The sequence below is a fragment of the Calypte anna genome, chromosome 2 (assembly GCF_003957555.1).
Source record: "Calypte anna isolate BGI_N300 chromosome 2, bCalAnn1_v1.p, whole genome shotgun sequence".
NCBI lineage: Eukaryota > Metazoa > Chordata > Aves > Apodiformes > Trochilidae > Calypte > Calypte anna.
Window position 1 is genome coordinate 112,844,236 of NC_044245.1, and position 16,865 is coordinate 112,861,100.

The following is a 16,865-nucleotide window of genomic DNA, read 5'->3' on the forward strand; positions in this document are numbered from 1 at the left end:
AAATCTTGAAAATGCCATGAAGCTTCCACAGGCATCTGTATTTGCTGTCTTTCAAAATTTGGTATCATCAGTTCTGCAGAACAGAAAAAATAAGTGCCTCACTTTTTACTGAAAGAAAAAGAATTCCTTGCCATTTATCAGCTCTTCATCATAATTTTGGTTGATTCAGAATTATATAATTCTCTAAGGCCTAAGCCAGAAATCATAACAATTAATTATATGCATGCGATGAGGGTTTTAAGTGTGTAGTTTAACACAACTTAATTTTTAAAAGCCCTGAGTACCTAGAATATCCTATTGACTTGAAATTAAAGAAAAATCAGACCCTTAATTTGCCCTTTGTGTCAAGAGGTAGCCCTGCAAAACTGAAACACAGCTACTGAATGCAGACCTACAGATGGTTTTAGCCATTTAGCTCCCACAAAATATTTCAGCAATAATCAGGTATCTAAACAGTTTCCAAGATTTTTGACTGTTGAAACTTTATTGTCAGTGCTGGTGGTCAAAGGGATTTTTATCATGGTAATTTAACTGGAAAGTAAGCAGTAGCAGTAGGTGGTGGAAAAGTGCTCACAGACTAGGAGTCTAGGAGGAGAGTTGGAATTATGGAAGGAAGCAGACACTGGAGTGGGAACTGGGCTTTGATATAAGTGCCACCTAAGTAAATGCCAAAGGATCTACTGTGTTGAGTGTTGGGTTTTCTTGTTTTTTGGTGGGGTTTTTTAATGACTTTTTGGATCACATGTCTTTTGCACAAACTGAGTTACAGCTTTTTGACTTAGTATTTATAACTTTAAGGCCAACCGTACTGTATTGGATTGATATAAAATGGGTGGCATTGTCTTGTGGAGAAATGTTTTTAGTGCTTTAAGTCAAACACACACGATTTTTTTTTCATGTGAATTGGCTGAACACTATGAATTATAAATTTAGGCTTTAAGCATTTATTCTCTTAACCAGCTAAAATGAGAGGAGTTAAAGCAAATATGCGTTATATTTGCTTTAGAACATATTTATTATTATAGAGTTTAAAGAAACTGAGAAAAGACAATGTGTTTTGGCTGTGAAACATGTAATACAAATCTGTAATTATAGAAAAGTGGTTGGCATTACTCTGACTAATTAAAGAAAATTAAAATTATGTTTGATTCAATGACTGAGAAAAAATAAATAACATTGCAGAATTTATGCAGTTCGGATGAAGAATTTATTGTATATACAGTTAAGCAACTTTACTGAAGATGTTTTTCCTCTTTAAAGAAAATGAATACAATAATCAAAATAGTTCTAGCATGGAAACTACAATACAGTCTGAAACTGGACTAAACCAGAAATTAGTTATTTGACTTGAAAGAACACAGAACCTGAAACAACAAATCGCAAGTTGCATCATTAACCAAAGACAGTAAAAAACTGTACAGTACAAGCAACACGTTACAATAAATTATGACCAATAAGGCAGTCTCTCATTTAGGACAAAGGGATAAAGGGAAAGGTATTAAAATCTCATAAATCCACCATATCTCTTCTCCATCTCTGGGACCTCTTTGGAATAAGTTTCCCCATCTTCTTCTGAGGGGAGAATGGAGTCAGCGAAGCGCTTAAGAAACCCACCGTATCGTTTCTGGTAATCCAGCCACCATTCTGGCCTGCCCACTCTTCTCATGAAGCCACCATATCTCTTTTGCAGCTCTTTGGCTTCATTTTCCAACTCAGGGCTGCGCTTTATGCTTCTCATGAAGCCTCCGTACCTTTTGCTGACGTCCCCGTCGTTTTCATTTATGTCGCGGTAATGCCCTGCTTCAGGGTTATCTCCTGTTCCTAGAAGCTCCTTCATCAGATCAGAAGAATTAGCAAGGGCATCATCATCTGAGTCTTTCTTCATAAACCCTCCGTACCTCTTAGCCAGGATTTCTCCTCCGTTAGCTTCATCCTCTGGTTCTACCCGATAGAGCTCATCCATTTTCTTCATGAACCCTCCGTATCTTTTCATGAAGCCTCCATACTTCTTGGCAAGCAAATGGTTCTCATCCAGCTCTTTCTTGTCTCCTGGAGCAATGTTGCCATCCTCAGAAAGATCCAGTTTTGCCAGCTGCAAGAGCTCCTTGCAGGTCTCCCAGGCTTTGGCAGAAGGCAGCTTTCCTTCACATTCTAGTGTACATGCCTGAAAAACGGATGCGGTTTACTGAGAATGATTTGATAGCCAAAGAGCACCTTGTGGTGCACCTGCCACCTTGTCTTAGCTTTACTTGTTTTTAAAAGACCATAAGCAAGCCTCTCTGTGAGCAGCTTGGAAGGACAACTCTTCTTGAACAGCTGATTTAGTGCCTGTCTGTTCTGAAATTCTTCATATCCCTCTTTGAAGGACATGGTAGTCTCCTCTCTAAGAGACAGAATACTGGCCAAGATGGATTATGGGTCTTGTACGTCAAAGATTCTCCTATGTTTCTCTTTCAAAGGAAGCCACATGTACTCTTCCTGTACCTCCCTCACACTTGGGCATGTTGTTATGCTTTTTAAAATTTTACTCATTTTGTACTAGGAAGCTAAAAACCAACTGTGGTTTGCTTCATAAGGTAAGTGTAGAAGTGTGTTCAGCCTTCATAATGGAAAGTAACATTCAGAAACTTGAGCAGATGTTACACAGCAGAGTCACTGCAAAGCCATCCGGTTATACTGCACTGCTCAGCCTCTTCAACACACTGCATAGCTTTAAAAGCTGTGTTTCTGTCATTTCTATCATTAATTTATCTTTGTGGAAGAGATCTTTCAAATGTGTACCAATACAAAGGAAGAAATACAGGATCTCTTAGGCAGGATCAAAGTTCTACTTTTGCTATTTTGACATACAAATCATCAGAAAAAAATTTAAGCTGTGTTTCTTCAGACTGCAATGAAAAATATTCAGGCTAAGACAAAAAAGTTTTCAGTACCTGTATACATATTCCACAACCTGTCATGTAAAGATAATCATATACATATATCATACATATTAGCTACTACTATCTCGGCTGTACCAGATGAAATGACTTGTGAAACCACAGTCTTCAGCTGCAAAAAAAGTTGAATCTGATGTTCTTCCTTCTTGACTGTGGTTTTCAGACCACAATAATTAAGGAAGAAATCATCAGTATTTTAAATGAGAAAAATGCTTATTCTGCCTATGGATGATGTTTTCTAAGAATCTCAATATGCTTTAAAAGTGTGAAATTGAATGCCCAGTTCTCTCTACCAGCCTGACTGATCAGTTTTCTACCTCTGGCCTTACCTGTCTCTTGAGCTCCATTTTAGTCTGAGAAATGTATATATTATTTTTCTTTATATGATCACAAGAGTAAAGGAATTTATGTACTTGGTGACGCAATAATTTAACTGGCACTACATGCTTATTTCTATATATTATAGTATGCTGTAAAGAGAATAAGATCTCAGGTTCAGTCTGACTTTAAGATTACTCTAAATCAAAGCAAGGGTAGGTCTTACTCCTTTTCAACTTTCAAGCCTTACTAACCCCCTCTTGCCAAACGACCATACACTATCTTATAGGTGTGAATGACCAGGCAAAGTGTGATAAAGCTTGTATCTTACAGATATAATGTGATAAATTCAGTTATGATGTTACTAGATGCTAGTATCTAGAAACATTTGATTTTAGAAATTGTTTGTAAAACAAACATAAGGTATGGTACATTGCTTCTATTCCTATTTAGATATTAAGTGTAGTTATGAATAGGACTTTGTTTCTTTCTTGAATAATTACTGAAGGTGTACAGGACAGAATCAGTATAGATGTCTACAACATATACTCCAGAAAGCACATAACTCTCCCTCCAAAAGAACTAACACTTTTTTTTTTTTCCTAGTTGACACTAAAGCTAAAGTTTGATTTGAAAGCTGATGTAAGCAAAAAATATAGGGTACTGTTTTGCCATCCATCCCAAGAATATTGCCCTTATGAATCTGCAGTGGTTAAGAGCGAGTCCCTTATGCTTTTGGAGTAAGAAGTACTCAGTGGTTCCTAATTCTGTGTAACAATAGGCTCCAGTCCTTTCTTTTGTCTGCTCCCAAGTAAGCGATGAGATCATAAGAATAAAACTTTTCAGATCATTTAGGTATGACAAAGGACTCGGTAGCCTGAGGTTCCACCTTCTTTGGGAGGCACCTCAGACTTTCATTGACCCTGGTCATTAAATTTCAAGTTGAGTTGCTATAGTCGGCTATGGTTTAAAATAATTTCAATATAATTAAAATAACAGATAAAAATAATAGGAAAAACCAAACCAAAACAAAACATGCATTTTGGAGCTTATTTAGCACGATTTGTCTTAGGAGACCATGCCAGAGGAATCTCACAGGTGTATTCCAAACGCTGTGCACAAGAGCGGTAGGAGGTATTGCTCCTCAAACCAGGCTTGTACCCCACATTTTTTTGAGATATTTGGCAGATCCGTCGGTTTTCAGTTCGACGGCCATCCTGCCTGGAGAGATCCTGGCTCACCGTGGCCAAGGATTGGGACCCCCGTCCCGCCCGCCTTCCCTCTGCCCTGCCGAGGCTGAAGTGCCCGGCACCAGCACCCTCCCCGCAGAGCTGCCCTGTGCGGCCGCATTCCTCTTTCCTTTTACGTTTTCACTCGGCTTTTTACTTGCCCCTCGGTGCTGCCCGGCACGGAGCGTCCCCCGCCTCCGCGAGCCGCCTCTCGCAGCCTGAGGAACGGGAGGGCACCGAGGGGAGGATTCTCAGGGCACTGAGTTTGTTTATATCTGTGCCTCCCCCTCCCACCCCATTCCCCACCCTTTCCTCGCCCTCTCCCCATCGCCCGGGGGTCCGCTCCTCCGTCCTTCAAAGCCGGGGTTCTTCCAAGTGTCGCCGATCACCTCTCCCTCTATTTATTTTTTGTCATTTCACTCCTTTGCCTCCTTTTCTCCCTCCTGAAGTTAAGGTGGGGCGGGTGCCCGGCCGAGGGCTTTCCTTAGCGGCCAGGTTGACCCCCTCCGTCCCCGCTCCCGCTTACCAAGGGGTGGATGCCGGCGCGGGGTCCCAGGCGATACGCGCAGCCTGCGCAGTCGCGGCCGCAGTCCCCCCGCACCCTGGGGAGCAGGCAGGTGCTGAGGGCCAGCAGCGAGCAGCCGAGTCTCAGGAGCAAAGCCATGGGGCTACAAGAAGGAGAGATCAGCCGGCAGCCTCCCTACCCACCCTCACCTCCCCGCCCCAGTGCTCTCACCTCCTCACCCCCCGCCCCGCCCTCGGACACTGCATCCCCCCAACTTCGGGGCAGGGAAAGGCGGCGGGAAATTGTTGTTTACGAATTTTACCCCTCCCCGGGTTAAAAAAAACACAAGTCCTGGGGTCACTCACACGCTGTTTGGAGTCGGGGTGGTTGGGATGTAAGCAGGCGCTGAAGCGCAGCGAGCGCTTGACAGACACAAAGCAACAAGAACCAGCGTTCGGAGCAGAAGCGGACCCGAGGGATGAAGCGCTCAGAAGCTCCCGTCTGGATAAAGTGTTCGTCACCTAACACTTAATCCCGCCTTTCTCGCAAAGGCAGCGCCTCAGGGAGTGAAACCCAACGGAACCCCTCCCGGGAAGGGTTTCCCACTGGAGCACCCAGAGTAGCCGACCCGACGACGGTCACCAGCCCCAGCAGAGCCGCCCCCGGCCCTTCCCCCGCCTCCCTCCCACCCCCCGGCAGGCAGGCAGAGCACTTCACTCACATACAAACTCCCCTCGGGGCTACCGGGAGTTGCTCGGCGGTGAGCTGCGCCTTGCTGGAGCCTCGGCGTCGGAGCGGCTATTATTTATAGCGAGGCCGAGCAGCCTCTGGAGAGGCCGGAGAGGACGCGGGGGGGCGGAACTCACAGCCTTGAAACTGCTGAGAAGCTTCGACGAGGGCGGCTCTGAGGGGGGCTCCGAGCCGAGGGGCTGCTGGCGGGGCAGGGAGCGCCGCTGCGGAGTGGGAGCGGGTGCGGGCGGCGGCACTTTTATAATTAGTGATGGAGGGGAGAGCCGTGGCCTCCCCCAATCGCCGTCGGGCTCCCGCTGACGCAGCACCTACGACATCCCCCCCCAGCACCACCGTCAGTGACTCTCCGACGGGGTTTGGGATGGGGAGGGGGTGCCCTTGCCGTCGGAGTGGAGAGGGGGACCGGCACCGGGAGAGTTACGGGGGAAAGTTTTCAATGGGGGCGGACGGGGATGAGACATCGGCGTGAGTCACGGCGAGAGGTGTGTGTAGGGGGGTGAAGAGGCACCCCCCGGGGCTGGTGGCAGCCCCTCGGCGGCAGCCCCGCTCCCCCGCTCCCAGCGGCGGCGGGCGCAGTTTCCCTGCAGAGAGCTGCGAAGCGGGGTTGAGTGTTTCTTTTTTTTATTTTTAATATTTTTTATTATTTATTTTTTATTTTTATCGTCTTCTTTCTCTGCTACCCTGCCAAAACCCCAAGCTGAGGATCCCTGATGCCTACTTTCTACCTCCCTCCTCGGGCCTCAGGTGTAAAACACTGTGCTTGAGGGTCGCAGGTTTTACTAGAGCGAGCAATAAAACAAGGTTTTTAATTTGAAAATATTGGAATTTCACAAGTATGGACAGATTTGCTTTATTTTCACAATTTTGGTTACCAGGAAAACACAGTAAGAAGGAACCAGACAGAGACAAAACCCCAAGCATTTCTGCAAGTTTCTCAATGCCAGTATCTGAAGCAGCTCGCTGCTCTGCTTTGTTTGACATCCTAAGGAACCAGCCTAGAGTGGTAACTCTGATCCCTGATGTTTCTTGTTTGTGAATGGCTCTGCCCCAGCCGTGCCAAGCTGTGTTTCTTTGTCTGTTGGAACCACCTTCTTTTTCTAGCTCCAAATAATTTCTCCCTCCTTTATATTTGTTTGGTTTTCTTTCAGTGTCCTTCAGTTTAAATAACATTTTTTCTCCTTCCAGGTGTGTCTCAGGGGTGGGATTATTCTCCCTAGTCCTCATTTTGCTGAAGTGAACAAGCTGTGCTCTTCATCTTTCTGTCTTGAGATGGGTGCTTTTCAAATTAATGTTCAGCTCTGCATTTGCTATACTTAAAGTTGGTAATTTCTGGCCATGAGTGATGGGAACCATATCCAGTATGCTGGTTGAAATGTTATTAGGGCATTAACACGTAATTATCTGTCCTGGAAGAGGAAGATACCTCAATTTATAGCTTCTCAGATATTGTTTGCCTTTCCTAATGCTGCAGTACATCGGCGTCACACACCTATGTAGTAACTGAGATACAGCCAGGTCTTTATTCTTTAGAAGTAACAGAAAAATCTAGTACTATAATTGTATAGAAACTGTGCTTTCTGCTGCCTGTTAGTCTTTACATCAGCTATCACACTCAGGTTAAGAATGTTGAAATAAATATCTGAATTGCCAGAAATATTTCTATTCAAGCCAAAGATATATCTCTTGCGTATTATCAGTTTTGTGAAAAGAGAATCAGGCTCTCTGTTGACATAGTAATATCAGCCAGCTTTGTAAGAGAACCCTCAAGAGAAGAGGTAGAGATTTTAAAAATCACTCCACTGGGTGTATTTACGTTAGGATGTGAGGGATCTGCATTTGGAGAAATGAGCAAATTTCCATACCACTGAATGCAGAAATGCTATGAAGTTCGTTCCTGGTTAGGGCAACACTGACTAACTCCAGAGCTGACACATTCAATGCCTTTTTTGCTGTACAGATGCTCTCTACTAGCAGAGCATTTTCTGATGGGCATCATAGGATTATTCTGCTGGGTCATTTCCTGTCCCTCAGCTCTGCTGTCATTCATTGATTTACACTCTAGGAGTCAGCATGGTGTGATGGGACAGATAGCCCAGGAGCCTCCTAATCATTCCTCCCGCAGTGTACATGTACATCCTACTTCTCTGGCTGACTTACTCCTTTCCTCATTCTGTGTATGAGTGTCCATGCTTAGCCTGCCCACACAGCTGCTCAATCTCCTATGTCCTTTACTACTATGTTTAATATCCACCTACTGTATACAGAGATGTAGGTAATCCCTATAGATAAGATACAGACTATAATAGGAAAAGACAAAGGATGCAGTAAGAGTGAAGCTTATAAAAGCACCAACTAAAAGGGATGTCAATTCTGTGTAAAGTAGGAATAATGGTGGGGCAGGGGTGGTTATTTTACAGTGGATAAGTATTCTGGGGGCTGGTGGAGACCAGGGATGAGGAAAGATGGAAAAAGATTGGATGTGAACTGTTCAGATGTGAGGACCAGAGAAGTATCGTTATGCAGCCAGCTCTGGGCTGAAGAAATACAGCCACAGCTGCTGGAAGTGCTACAGATATCCCTGAATCTTTGGAATATCTGCTTCTCACATAGATAAGACAAGGGGCAATGGGATCAAGTTGCTCCAGGGGAGATTCCAATTGAACACAGGAGGAAAATTTTTCTCTATGAGAACAGTCAGACATTGGAATGGTCTCCCAGGGGAAGTGGTGGATTCCCCTAAGTTTTAAAACTTGGTGGATTCTTGCAGTGAAATGAGGCAACCAGGTGCCACTAATTGCCAGGTAGTGGGCGTGAGCTTGTGTCAAGCCCACTGTGCCTGATTAGGGTGGGCCCTAACTGTACATGAGCAGGACCAGGGGGCCAATAAAAGGTGAGGCCTGAGACACAGGCTCAGCTCAGTCCTGAGCAAGCCAGCAGAGAGGCCAGTCGCTCTTGGAGCAACAGCACTGATCTGGGCTAGTTAGCTCTGAGAGCCATAGGCTTAGAGCATTGCTCGTGAGTCTCTGCTGGAACACCTGGTTGGACCTTGAAGCGCCATTCCCTAAGAGAGGTTCGTCTTGCTACAGATTCCCCAAGTTTCAAGTTTCAGATCGACAAGGTGAATAAACAATAATACTAGAAGGGTTGGACCAGATGATCCTTGAGGTCACCTCCAACCTGAAATTTTATGATTCTCTATATCTTCTGTTGTTTGAGTCTTTGGTTGGTTCCTCTCCATCACTGGGCCATCTTGCATCCTTATGGAGGCTCTATGAGAGTCCCCAGGGCCTGGCAGGGTGGGGAGTGGGCAGAAAGTCCCAGATGGGCTCTTGTTTTACCCTTTTCCCACCAGCTGTAGCAATGCTTATAACACAGAGTCCTTTCCTGGACTTTCTTTCCCTTCCATCTCCTGGAAGATGCTAATATTCACAGAGAATGAGTATTAATACAAAGGAGGAGTAGTTAAGAAAATATTTCTTGAGGAGCTCACTTCTCCCAGCATCAGCAGATGAAAGCTCTGTAATTCCCAGTCTGAGTTCAGTTTTGTATTTGAAAAGGCAGAAAGAGGATGCAAATGAGAGAATGTGGAAAACTTTGATGAAATATTACAAAGCAAAATCTACTCCTACTCACTCTAAGAGTGTAGGGTAATATTTCCCCAGCAACAGAAGAATGAGAAACAAAGAAACAGAGAGGCATAAAAAGAAAGAGAACACTTTTCTCAGTAAAGATGGTAACTTGTTGCTCACTATTAACTTATGATAAAAATGGCTGGGTGTTGGTAAATACTTTGGTGTTTATATAATACAGATTTACCACAAACACCAACCACTTTTTATCTCTTGCCAAAATATACAAGCCAAAAGAAACCTGTTTGTACTGTAGCTGTGCTTGCACCCTCAAGGATCCAGTTGTCCTCTGGCTTACTAAGCTAGAAAAACGTGAAACCAAGATGAAATAATCTTCATTTTACTCATGAAGAACACACTTTTGAATGGCTTTGAAAAGTCTTGCCAAAAGTAGGCAGCCAAGATAGAAGCTAAATCTCTCTTTCTCTCTTGGATTTCATGTCAGTATCTTTACTGCAGGACCAGCTTTCCTTTCCAAATTATACTCATCATTCTAATTGAGCTGCTGCAAAATCATTAAATGAGAGTGGATTTATGAAAATATGAAGTAAACATGCTGTTAGCACCCCAAGCAACCCTTGTTCTTTTTGATAGAACTGAAATGAGGAACAGGGAATGTAAAACAGCATGTTGATTATTTTCTTCAGCTCAGTGCAAAAAGTCACAGCATTTCTTAAGAGAAAGTAATCAGGTTCCATTTAGCTCACTATAAATGGGCCTAATTTTTAATAGAAATGTATATAACTGGTATAAGAGCCAAGAAAGGCATTTCCAGTCTTCCAGTCTTCTATACAAAACTTATAATCAGAGTAATTTAGAGACATGAGATTAATATATAGACACAAGGTAGGCATTGCTATTTAAAAAATATTTTTATTATGTCTAATGTAAGCAGAGATGAACTGTAATGTAGATAAATGCTCAGTGAATGGTCAGTATGACATTGCCCAAAATGTACCTTAACAGGACAGAAATGTTCCAGTGCTTCCCATGTCTCTGTATATCCCTGAGCACACATACATCTAGGTGCATCATGTAAGGTGTGGAGAAATAAGGAAGGTATCAGTGATGCAAATCTTTCTGCTCACAGCTGCTGAAGACAATCTTGTGTCAAGAACTGGAATGCTGAACTTTTCATCTCAGACAAAGCTGGGTCTTCCTCATAGTATTTATGCCCTTGAGCTAAGTACAACTTTTTAGAAGGCAAAACCACATGTTAATCTAGTGGCCTTAGGGAGTTGTATTCACTGAAAGCACCGACAGCTACTGGCCCTGCCTCATGGCTGATGCTGTGCAGCTTTCTGTGGGGGGAGACACTTCCACAGCACTTTCTCCCACTGAAGTGCAGCGTGATATGCATTCAGTATAAGCATATCACAAATATGATTTTTAGTGCATTTGTTTAGCCCTGATTGTATCAGACAAGGTAAGAATAAAAGGGAGAAGTTCACACTGCTCTGCAGAGATACACGGAGGTTCACTTGATTCCTTGCTTCTTCTTTCCTCACAGGTGGAAAAGATTCTCACTCAAAAGATTTCTGAGATTGGGCCTGAACTGCAGCAAATAGAATGTGCTGCAGGGTAAGAAGAACAGGCTGTACAAACTCTGTATTCATTATAAAAGCATTATGTTGCTCATTTCCACAGGGGCTATGGGGGGGAGTATTTCTGACAAAATAAGAAGAAAATAGGGTGCTCAGTAGCAAAATTCATTGTGTTGGAACCCAGGCACAGTGATTATTATTTAAGACAATAGCTACTCCACATGAGTGGAGTGATTTATCTTCATTTTTTTAATTAAGAAAACTCATCCATGAATTGCAAAGGAAGTATTAGTTTCTCCATGAAAGGATTGCAGTGTCTAACGCATACGTGGAAGGATTAGCTGAAAATTGTAAATAAGAGATTTTGATCACTTCAATCATATTAAGGAAAACAAACAAGAAGAGTCCAAATCATGTGTCTGGAGTGCAAGCTTAAACTATTTCCCCTTTATTCCTATTAATACAGCAGAATTTTGGAGCTTTTTCTCCACTTCCAGCCTCATATTTTCATTGTTACTGTTTTGGTTTTGCAGACTGAAGCTGTAAGGAGAGCCTGATGCATTACATACAGACAAGGTAAAGGCTGGTAAAGATCATTTGAAACTTCTGTGTTTTGGACAGTTCAGAAACATAACTTAAAGCTGTGTTGCTGGTTGCTGTGATCTCCAGCAGCCCAACAGTGAGAGTGGCAGGGCCCAGCACTGAGCTCTTTCCACTGCCACCACAGCCTGGGCACAGCTTCTCTCTCACCATGAAGGGAGCAGAGAAGGACCATCTGTGCTCTCCCTCTTCTGCATTTGTGGTGGAGGGATGTCTCAGAGGTGACCCAGATAGCAGTGAGGCTCTTAATTCATTTTTTTATACCTCTGCTGAAAATCCCCTGATCCACACTGTGAACCTGCCAGCCCTTCAGCCAGCTGTGTGCAAGCAGAATGGAGCCTCCTGTGCTATTACAACATAGGTTGAACTAATGGTAGGATGAACTCTTCAGATACCAAAGCAACTTTATGCTCATTTACGGTAGAGATCACTCTAGATTAGCTACAGCCACAGCTGTTATCCTTGTGGAATTGCAGATCCTAAACAGATGTCATTCGTGGAAAAAAATGTGCATCAAGCACAGGGTTCTCACAACCACTGTGTGGAAGATCAAGCCTTTTTCTTTCAATGTAAAAAATTTTCAAGAGTTTAGTGATTCAGTTATGTTCATAGAGTCATAGAATTGTTCAGGTTTGAAGGGTCCTTTTTAAAGCCCACCCCCTTTGCAGTGAGCAAGGACATCTTTAGCTAGATCAGGCTGCTCAATGTCCCTTCCAACCTCACCTTCAATATTTCTAGGGATGGGGATTCTAGCACTTCTCCAGACAACCTGTCCAGTGTTTCACCAATCTCATTGTAAACAATTTATTCCCAGTATCCAGTCTAAATCTACCCTCTTTCAGTTTAAATCTGTATCCCATTGTCCTATCACTACAGGCACTACTAAAACGTTTGTTCCCATTTTGCTCCATCAAATGTCCCCACCATATTCCAGAAAGTGTTTTCAATAGGAGTGAAAGATGGATGTTTGATTAGTCAAGTCATCTAGCTAGGACAGAGAAAAAGATACAGACATGAGAAAACATCCTAGGTATCCTAACACTATCATCATAATGTTCCTTCATTTTATGAATATTTGACCTATTTCATTGGCCATTATTTGTATCTCTTTGCACTTTGTGCTCCTACTCAGAAACACGGAAACTGAACTCTGACTTTCCGCTTTGAGTTTACCACTCTCCATTTCTTTTCTTTCTAAAGAAAGCTGCTTTCTTTAGACTTCAAAGTAATTTCATTTCTCCTTCTGCATAATTGAACACTCCAGAAACCAAGAAGAGACTTCTGTCAGCTGAGCTCTTATTGCTTTTTCTCTAAAGAGCTGGGGAAAATATTAAGGAACGTTGAAGCTGTGAACGTGACTGGGGCCCAGGTTTAACCTGAAGATTGAATTTAGGCAGAAGCTGGGAAGATCCAGATTGATTTTGGAAGCAGAAGAGTTACCACACTGAGTGAAAATCTAGGTGCAGTGACAGTGCATTGAAAAAAGAAAATGACAGGTATGGTAAAATGTTTTGATTTATTTGGGGTGAAATACATGTATTGGAGGAGACTGCCTTGTGGTTGGTCCCCTTCCCACCTTCCAAAGGTATATTTCACATTTTGGTTGTTATCTGGCCCTGCTATCATGATACCTAAGTTTTCCTTTGTCAGCTTGAAAGCTTACAAAATCATGTTGTCGACCACTGCTAAAGTGGAGGCATAGTGTAAGGTTTGTTTTTCATATGAAAGTGGTCAGAATGACTTTCTCACATGGCTAACCAACACTCTCATGTCTTTTTTAGTTCTACCAAAAGCTTTCTGTGTCATCTCAAAGTGGTGCATTCACCACTTCCCTCTAATGTAATGTAAAAGCTACCAGTTATGTCCTGATAATACTTGACTTGGCTGCATTTTGCTAATCAAAGCAACTGATGCTATCTCAAAGCTTTTGACTGCATTCATTCAAAGTGTCAGGTATGGTATATGTACCTCCAAGACAAGACTGAAATATCAGATACCCTAGGATTTATTCAGCTGATGTGATTAGATGCATCTAATGTAACCAGACAGGTGTATGCCAAGATTTCAGAGAAAAAAATATTTAGAATAGAAAATAACATGAATCTCGCAATACTAAAATACTAATCTATTTTAAATAGGAATAAGTTGTACTTTAATTTATTCAAATGCATCAACACTTTGAGTATAGACAATGAGTACTGTAAGCAGATCATTCACAGAGAAGAAACAATGAGTCTAGGGTGAGGTAGAATGGGTAAAGTCACTGTTGTGAAGTTTTTATAAGTTAGGCTAGTTTATGTCATAAAACATTCCTCAAGCTGATTATCTCCTTCTGACTGTCCTGATTTGGCCCAGTATTGAGATAATTTTCTGTCTTGTAATTTTGCTTTCAGTACTCACTGAAATTAGCAAGTTTCTCTGTCAGTCTCTGCTTCTAGGACTGATAACGCTCGATGCTTATAGTCACAGCTAGAGAATGGTCTGCAGAACCAAGGCCACTGAGGAACATCTTATGCTCCAGAAAGAGCATAAGAACAACTTGAGGAACAAGTTCTGAGGAACATCTTATGCTCCAGAAAGAGCATAAGAAAGAGGGAGTAGAGAAGTCATGTGCAACCCTCCTTTAGGGAGGAGCGGACAAGACAAATGGCCAAAATTGACCGGAGTATTCCATCCCATGCATCATCCTCAGTATAAATTTGAGGGATTGCAAGGGTCAAACCTCTTCCTTTTCCTTCGCCTTCACCCTTCACTCTTCCCTTTGTCCCTTCTTCTCCTGCTCCTGTTTCCTTCAGCATCCTGGGAGGATTCCATCCATTCCTCTGCCTGTGGTCCTGATCCGTGCCAGCCCATATCTGTGTGTTCCTGCTTCCAGCTCCTGACTGCTGCTGACCCCAGGAGTCCAGCCTGGACTTTCCCAGGGCTGCCCTGCAGCCTTGGTGGTGACGTGAGAGTTATTGGGGGAAAGGGTAGAGGAACATGATATTGTTTTTTCTGTATATTTGTATATATTTAATAATTTTCTTTTTTTTTTTTTTTCATTACTTTTTCATTAAAGCTGTGTGGTTTAGTTTCCAACCTGTGGGTCTCTCTCTTTTCTTTATCAGGGAGGGGTATTAATAGAGAGAATCTGTCATTCATTCAATTGCTGGCCCAATGTTAAACCCTGACACTGACTTTTCTGCTGTTGCCTGGTGAGTATTCCCTGCTTTCCTGCAGGCAGCAGTGCTGAGCCCTGGCTGAGACACACTCTCCACCTGCTTCTGAGAGCATCCTAATAACTGCCTTCCCACCTCACTCACATCTTCAGGATGAGGTGGAGTTTTATCATGACTAGAGATGACTCGAGGTAACACGTTTACTGAATGATGACTCTCCAAAAATGCAGCAGCAAAGTTTCTGTGCTGCAAAGTTGACTAAAGTGCTCTGCTATTATCTTGTGGCAATAAATAAAATGACTCACATTTTTTTATTAAACTAGGCTGTAATTTCCAGAAATTTCAGACTGGTCTGGTGTATACTTTGTGCTAAAATTGAATGTAACGTGTGTGCCAACAGAGAGATGCCAGAATTTGGAGATTTCTTTATTGGTGTTTCCTGCTGGTTCTTTTAATGCCAGTTTAGATTTGAAAAGCAGTAAGCTTGTTATTCAAAAGACTGAGAAAAAGAAAAAAAAGGAAAAAAGAAACTAATGAATGTCATTAAAATTGCAGCACACTAAATGATGTGGCACAAATAATTGGCATGTCTATTGCCTGGTCAACTGGAAGCCAATAGATGGAAGTGGGAGGCATTCAAGGAGGTCAGGGTGCTCCTAGGCAAGGGTGACCACTAGCAGCAGCCTGGTTGTTCAGCTCTTGGCTTTGGCACTTGAGGATAGAGTTGGGGATAGAGATGTTGGTGAACAGCTGCTTTGCTTTCCTTTGGAGATGGGATGTATAAAGTAATTCCCAAATGTAAGAGCCAAAAGTAATTTTGAGCCTTATTCCATTGTTTTTAACCTTGCTTAGGCAGTGTAGAAATATACAAGATTACCTGGAAATGGTGGAGGGGCCCCAGGGGGATCCCTGTCAGGTTTCAACCCTGACAGAATATGCAGGCTGGCTGCCTTCTAAATATGTCTGAAATGCCAAGTTTTTACTGTGTGATAGTAAGCTATTTTTGTTAGGACAGTGATGAAACCTCTGACACTGCTCAGCAGTCAAAATTCTGGTTCATCTCAGACTATGTCTGGACTCAGGAACAAAGCCATAGATGGGATGCCCAGCATGACTTTTATGCATGTAAAGCAACTGAATGTGTGCAGTAAACTAACTATAAATCTGAAAACTGTAACTATAAGTCAGTAATTTGTTATTACAGATGTAAAGGTCAAAATTAATGCTCAGGAGGAAAAATGTCAAACAAAATACTTAATTAATGCAATTTCCAGGCTTTGAAGTGCTTGTGGAGGTCTGCTGGATAGACAGATTTCCAGTGATTTCTGATTTATCTTTATCTTGATTTATCTTGTCTGCAGATTTGTTTTCTGTTTGATGGCCTCCAGGTTTTCTACATCCAAGCTGGAGCTCCCTATCTTTGTGTGTGGTGGGCCATGGCCAAATAAAAATCTGCTCTCAATAGCTGTCATAAAGAAAGGAGCTGCAGCAACAGAAAACAGAAATGGGGAAAAGTATAAGGCACATAATGTTTTTCAATCTTTCTGGTTGTTTAATATTATGCTGAAAGTCTTCTACACATCATCAGCTTTAGCCTGAGACCAATGTCTCTGTTATCCTGTCATGGGCCATTGAAAAGTGATTTGGAGGAGAAGTGGCCGTCTTTTTTTGCTTAGTATGAATGTACATTTGAGTTCAGGAAAAAAATTAATGATCCAATTTTAATACAAATGTACTCTGCATGAAGATAGCTCAATGTCTGAAATCCAGGGTGGGTGCTTTGGGCCTGGGTTGTCTCCTTAACTGTGACCAACCCTACTTGTTGCTTTTGAATCTCAGTGTTTTGAGTCCAAATCACATCTTCCTTTCTCCCATAAGCTACTTGCCTCTCTGCTAATGCCCTCAGGAGTGTATATTTTCTATTTTACACCTCCAGAGTTTTCCATCAGAAAGTTAGAGAACAGACCACTAATAAAAAACTAATGGCTGGGAGACCCTTTATGAATTATTGTAGTCTGTAAGCTAATAATGGGGGAAAACCCTCAAAAATCAGGTCAGTTCTGTGTTAATTGATTTGACATCTGTGCTGTTAGTTATTATTTCTAAGAATATTTTGCAGGATAATGCAGTAATTGTGTTATTGCACAGCCATTCCAAAGAGGGAACTGTAATGTGAGAAACAGCAAATACTCA

The 16,865-nt window shown here is 42.5% G+C and overlaps 2 protein-coding genes across 2 annotated transcripts in view; both read right to left on the reverse strand.

Moving 5' to 3' along the window:
• Positions 1–1,188: 1,188 nt before the first annotated feature.
• PENK (proenkephalin) lies at positions 1,189–5,154 on the reverse strand. The gene is made up of 2 exons (XM_008499689.2): positions 5,013–5,154; positions 1,189–2,164 (listed from the first exon to the last, which is right to left on the reverse strand). Exons 1-2 carry the CDS (start codon positions 5,148–5,150, stop codon positions 1,499–1,501), a joined length of 804 nt encoding a protein of 267 aa, XP_008497911.2. The 5' UTR covers positions 5,151–5,154; the 3' UTR covers positions 1,189–1,498.
• A 577-nt stretch (positions 5,155–5,731) lies between these two features.
• Positions 5,732–16,865, reverse strand: part of LOC103527041 (membrane cofactor protein-like) — a 60,732-nt gene continuing 49,598 nt past the window's right edge. The window contains 1 exon segment of the mRNA XM_030444692.1: positions 5,732–6,049. Coding sequence (XP_030300552.1) covers positions 5,732–6,049 — 318 coding nt within the window.

Excerpts from the sequence above, each read along its gene's own strand:
- PENK (XM_008499689.2), bottom strand. The coding sequence starts at position 5,150 with ATGGCTTTGCTCCTGAGACTCGGCTGCTCGCTGCTGGCCCTCAGCACC. Across the intron at positions 2,165-5,012 it reads GCGCCGGCATCCACCCCTTG|GCATGTACACTAGAATGTGA; the intron begins GTAAGCGGGAGC and ends TCCGTTTTTCAG.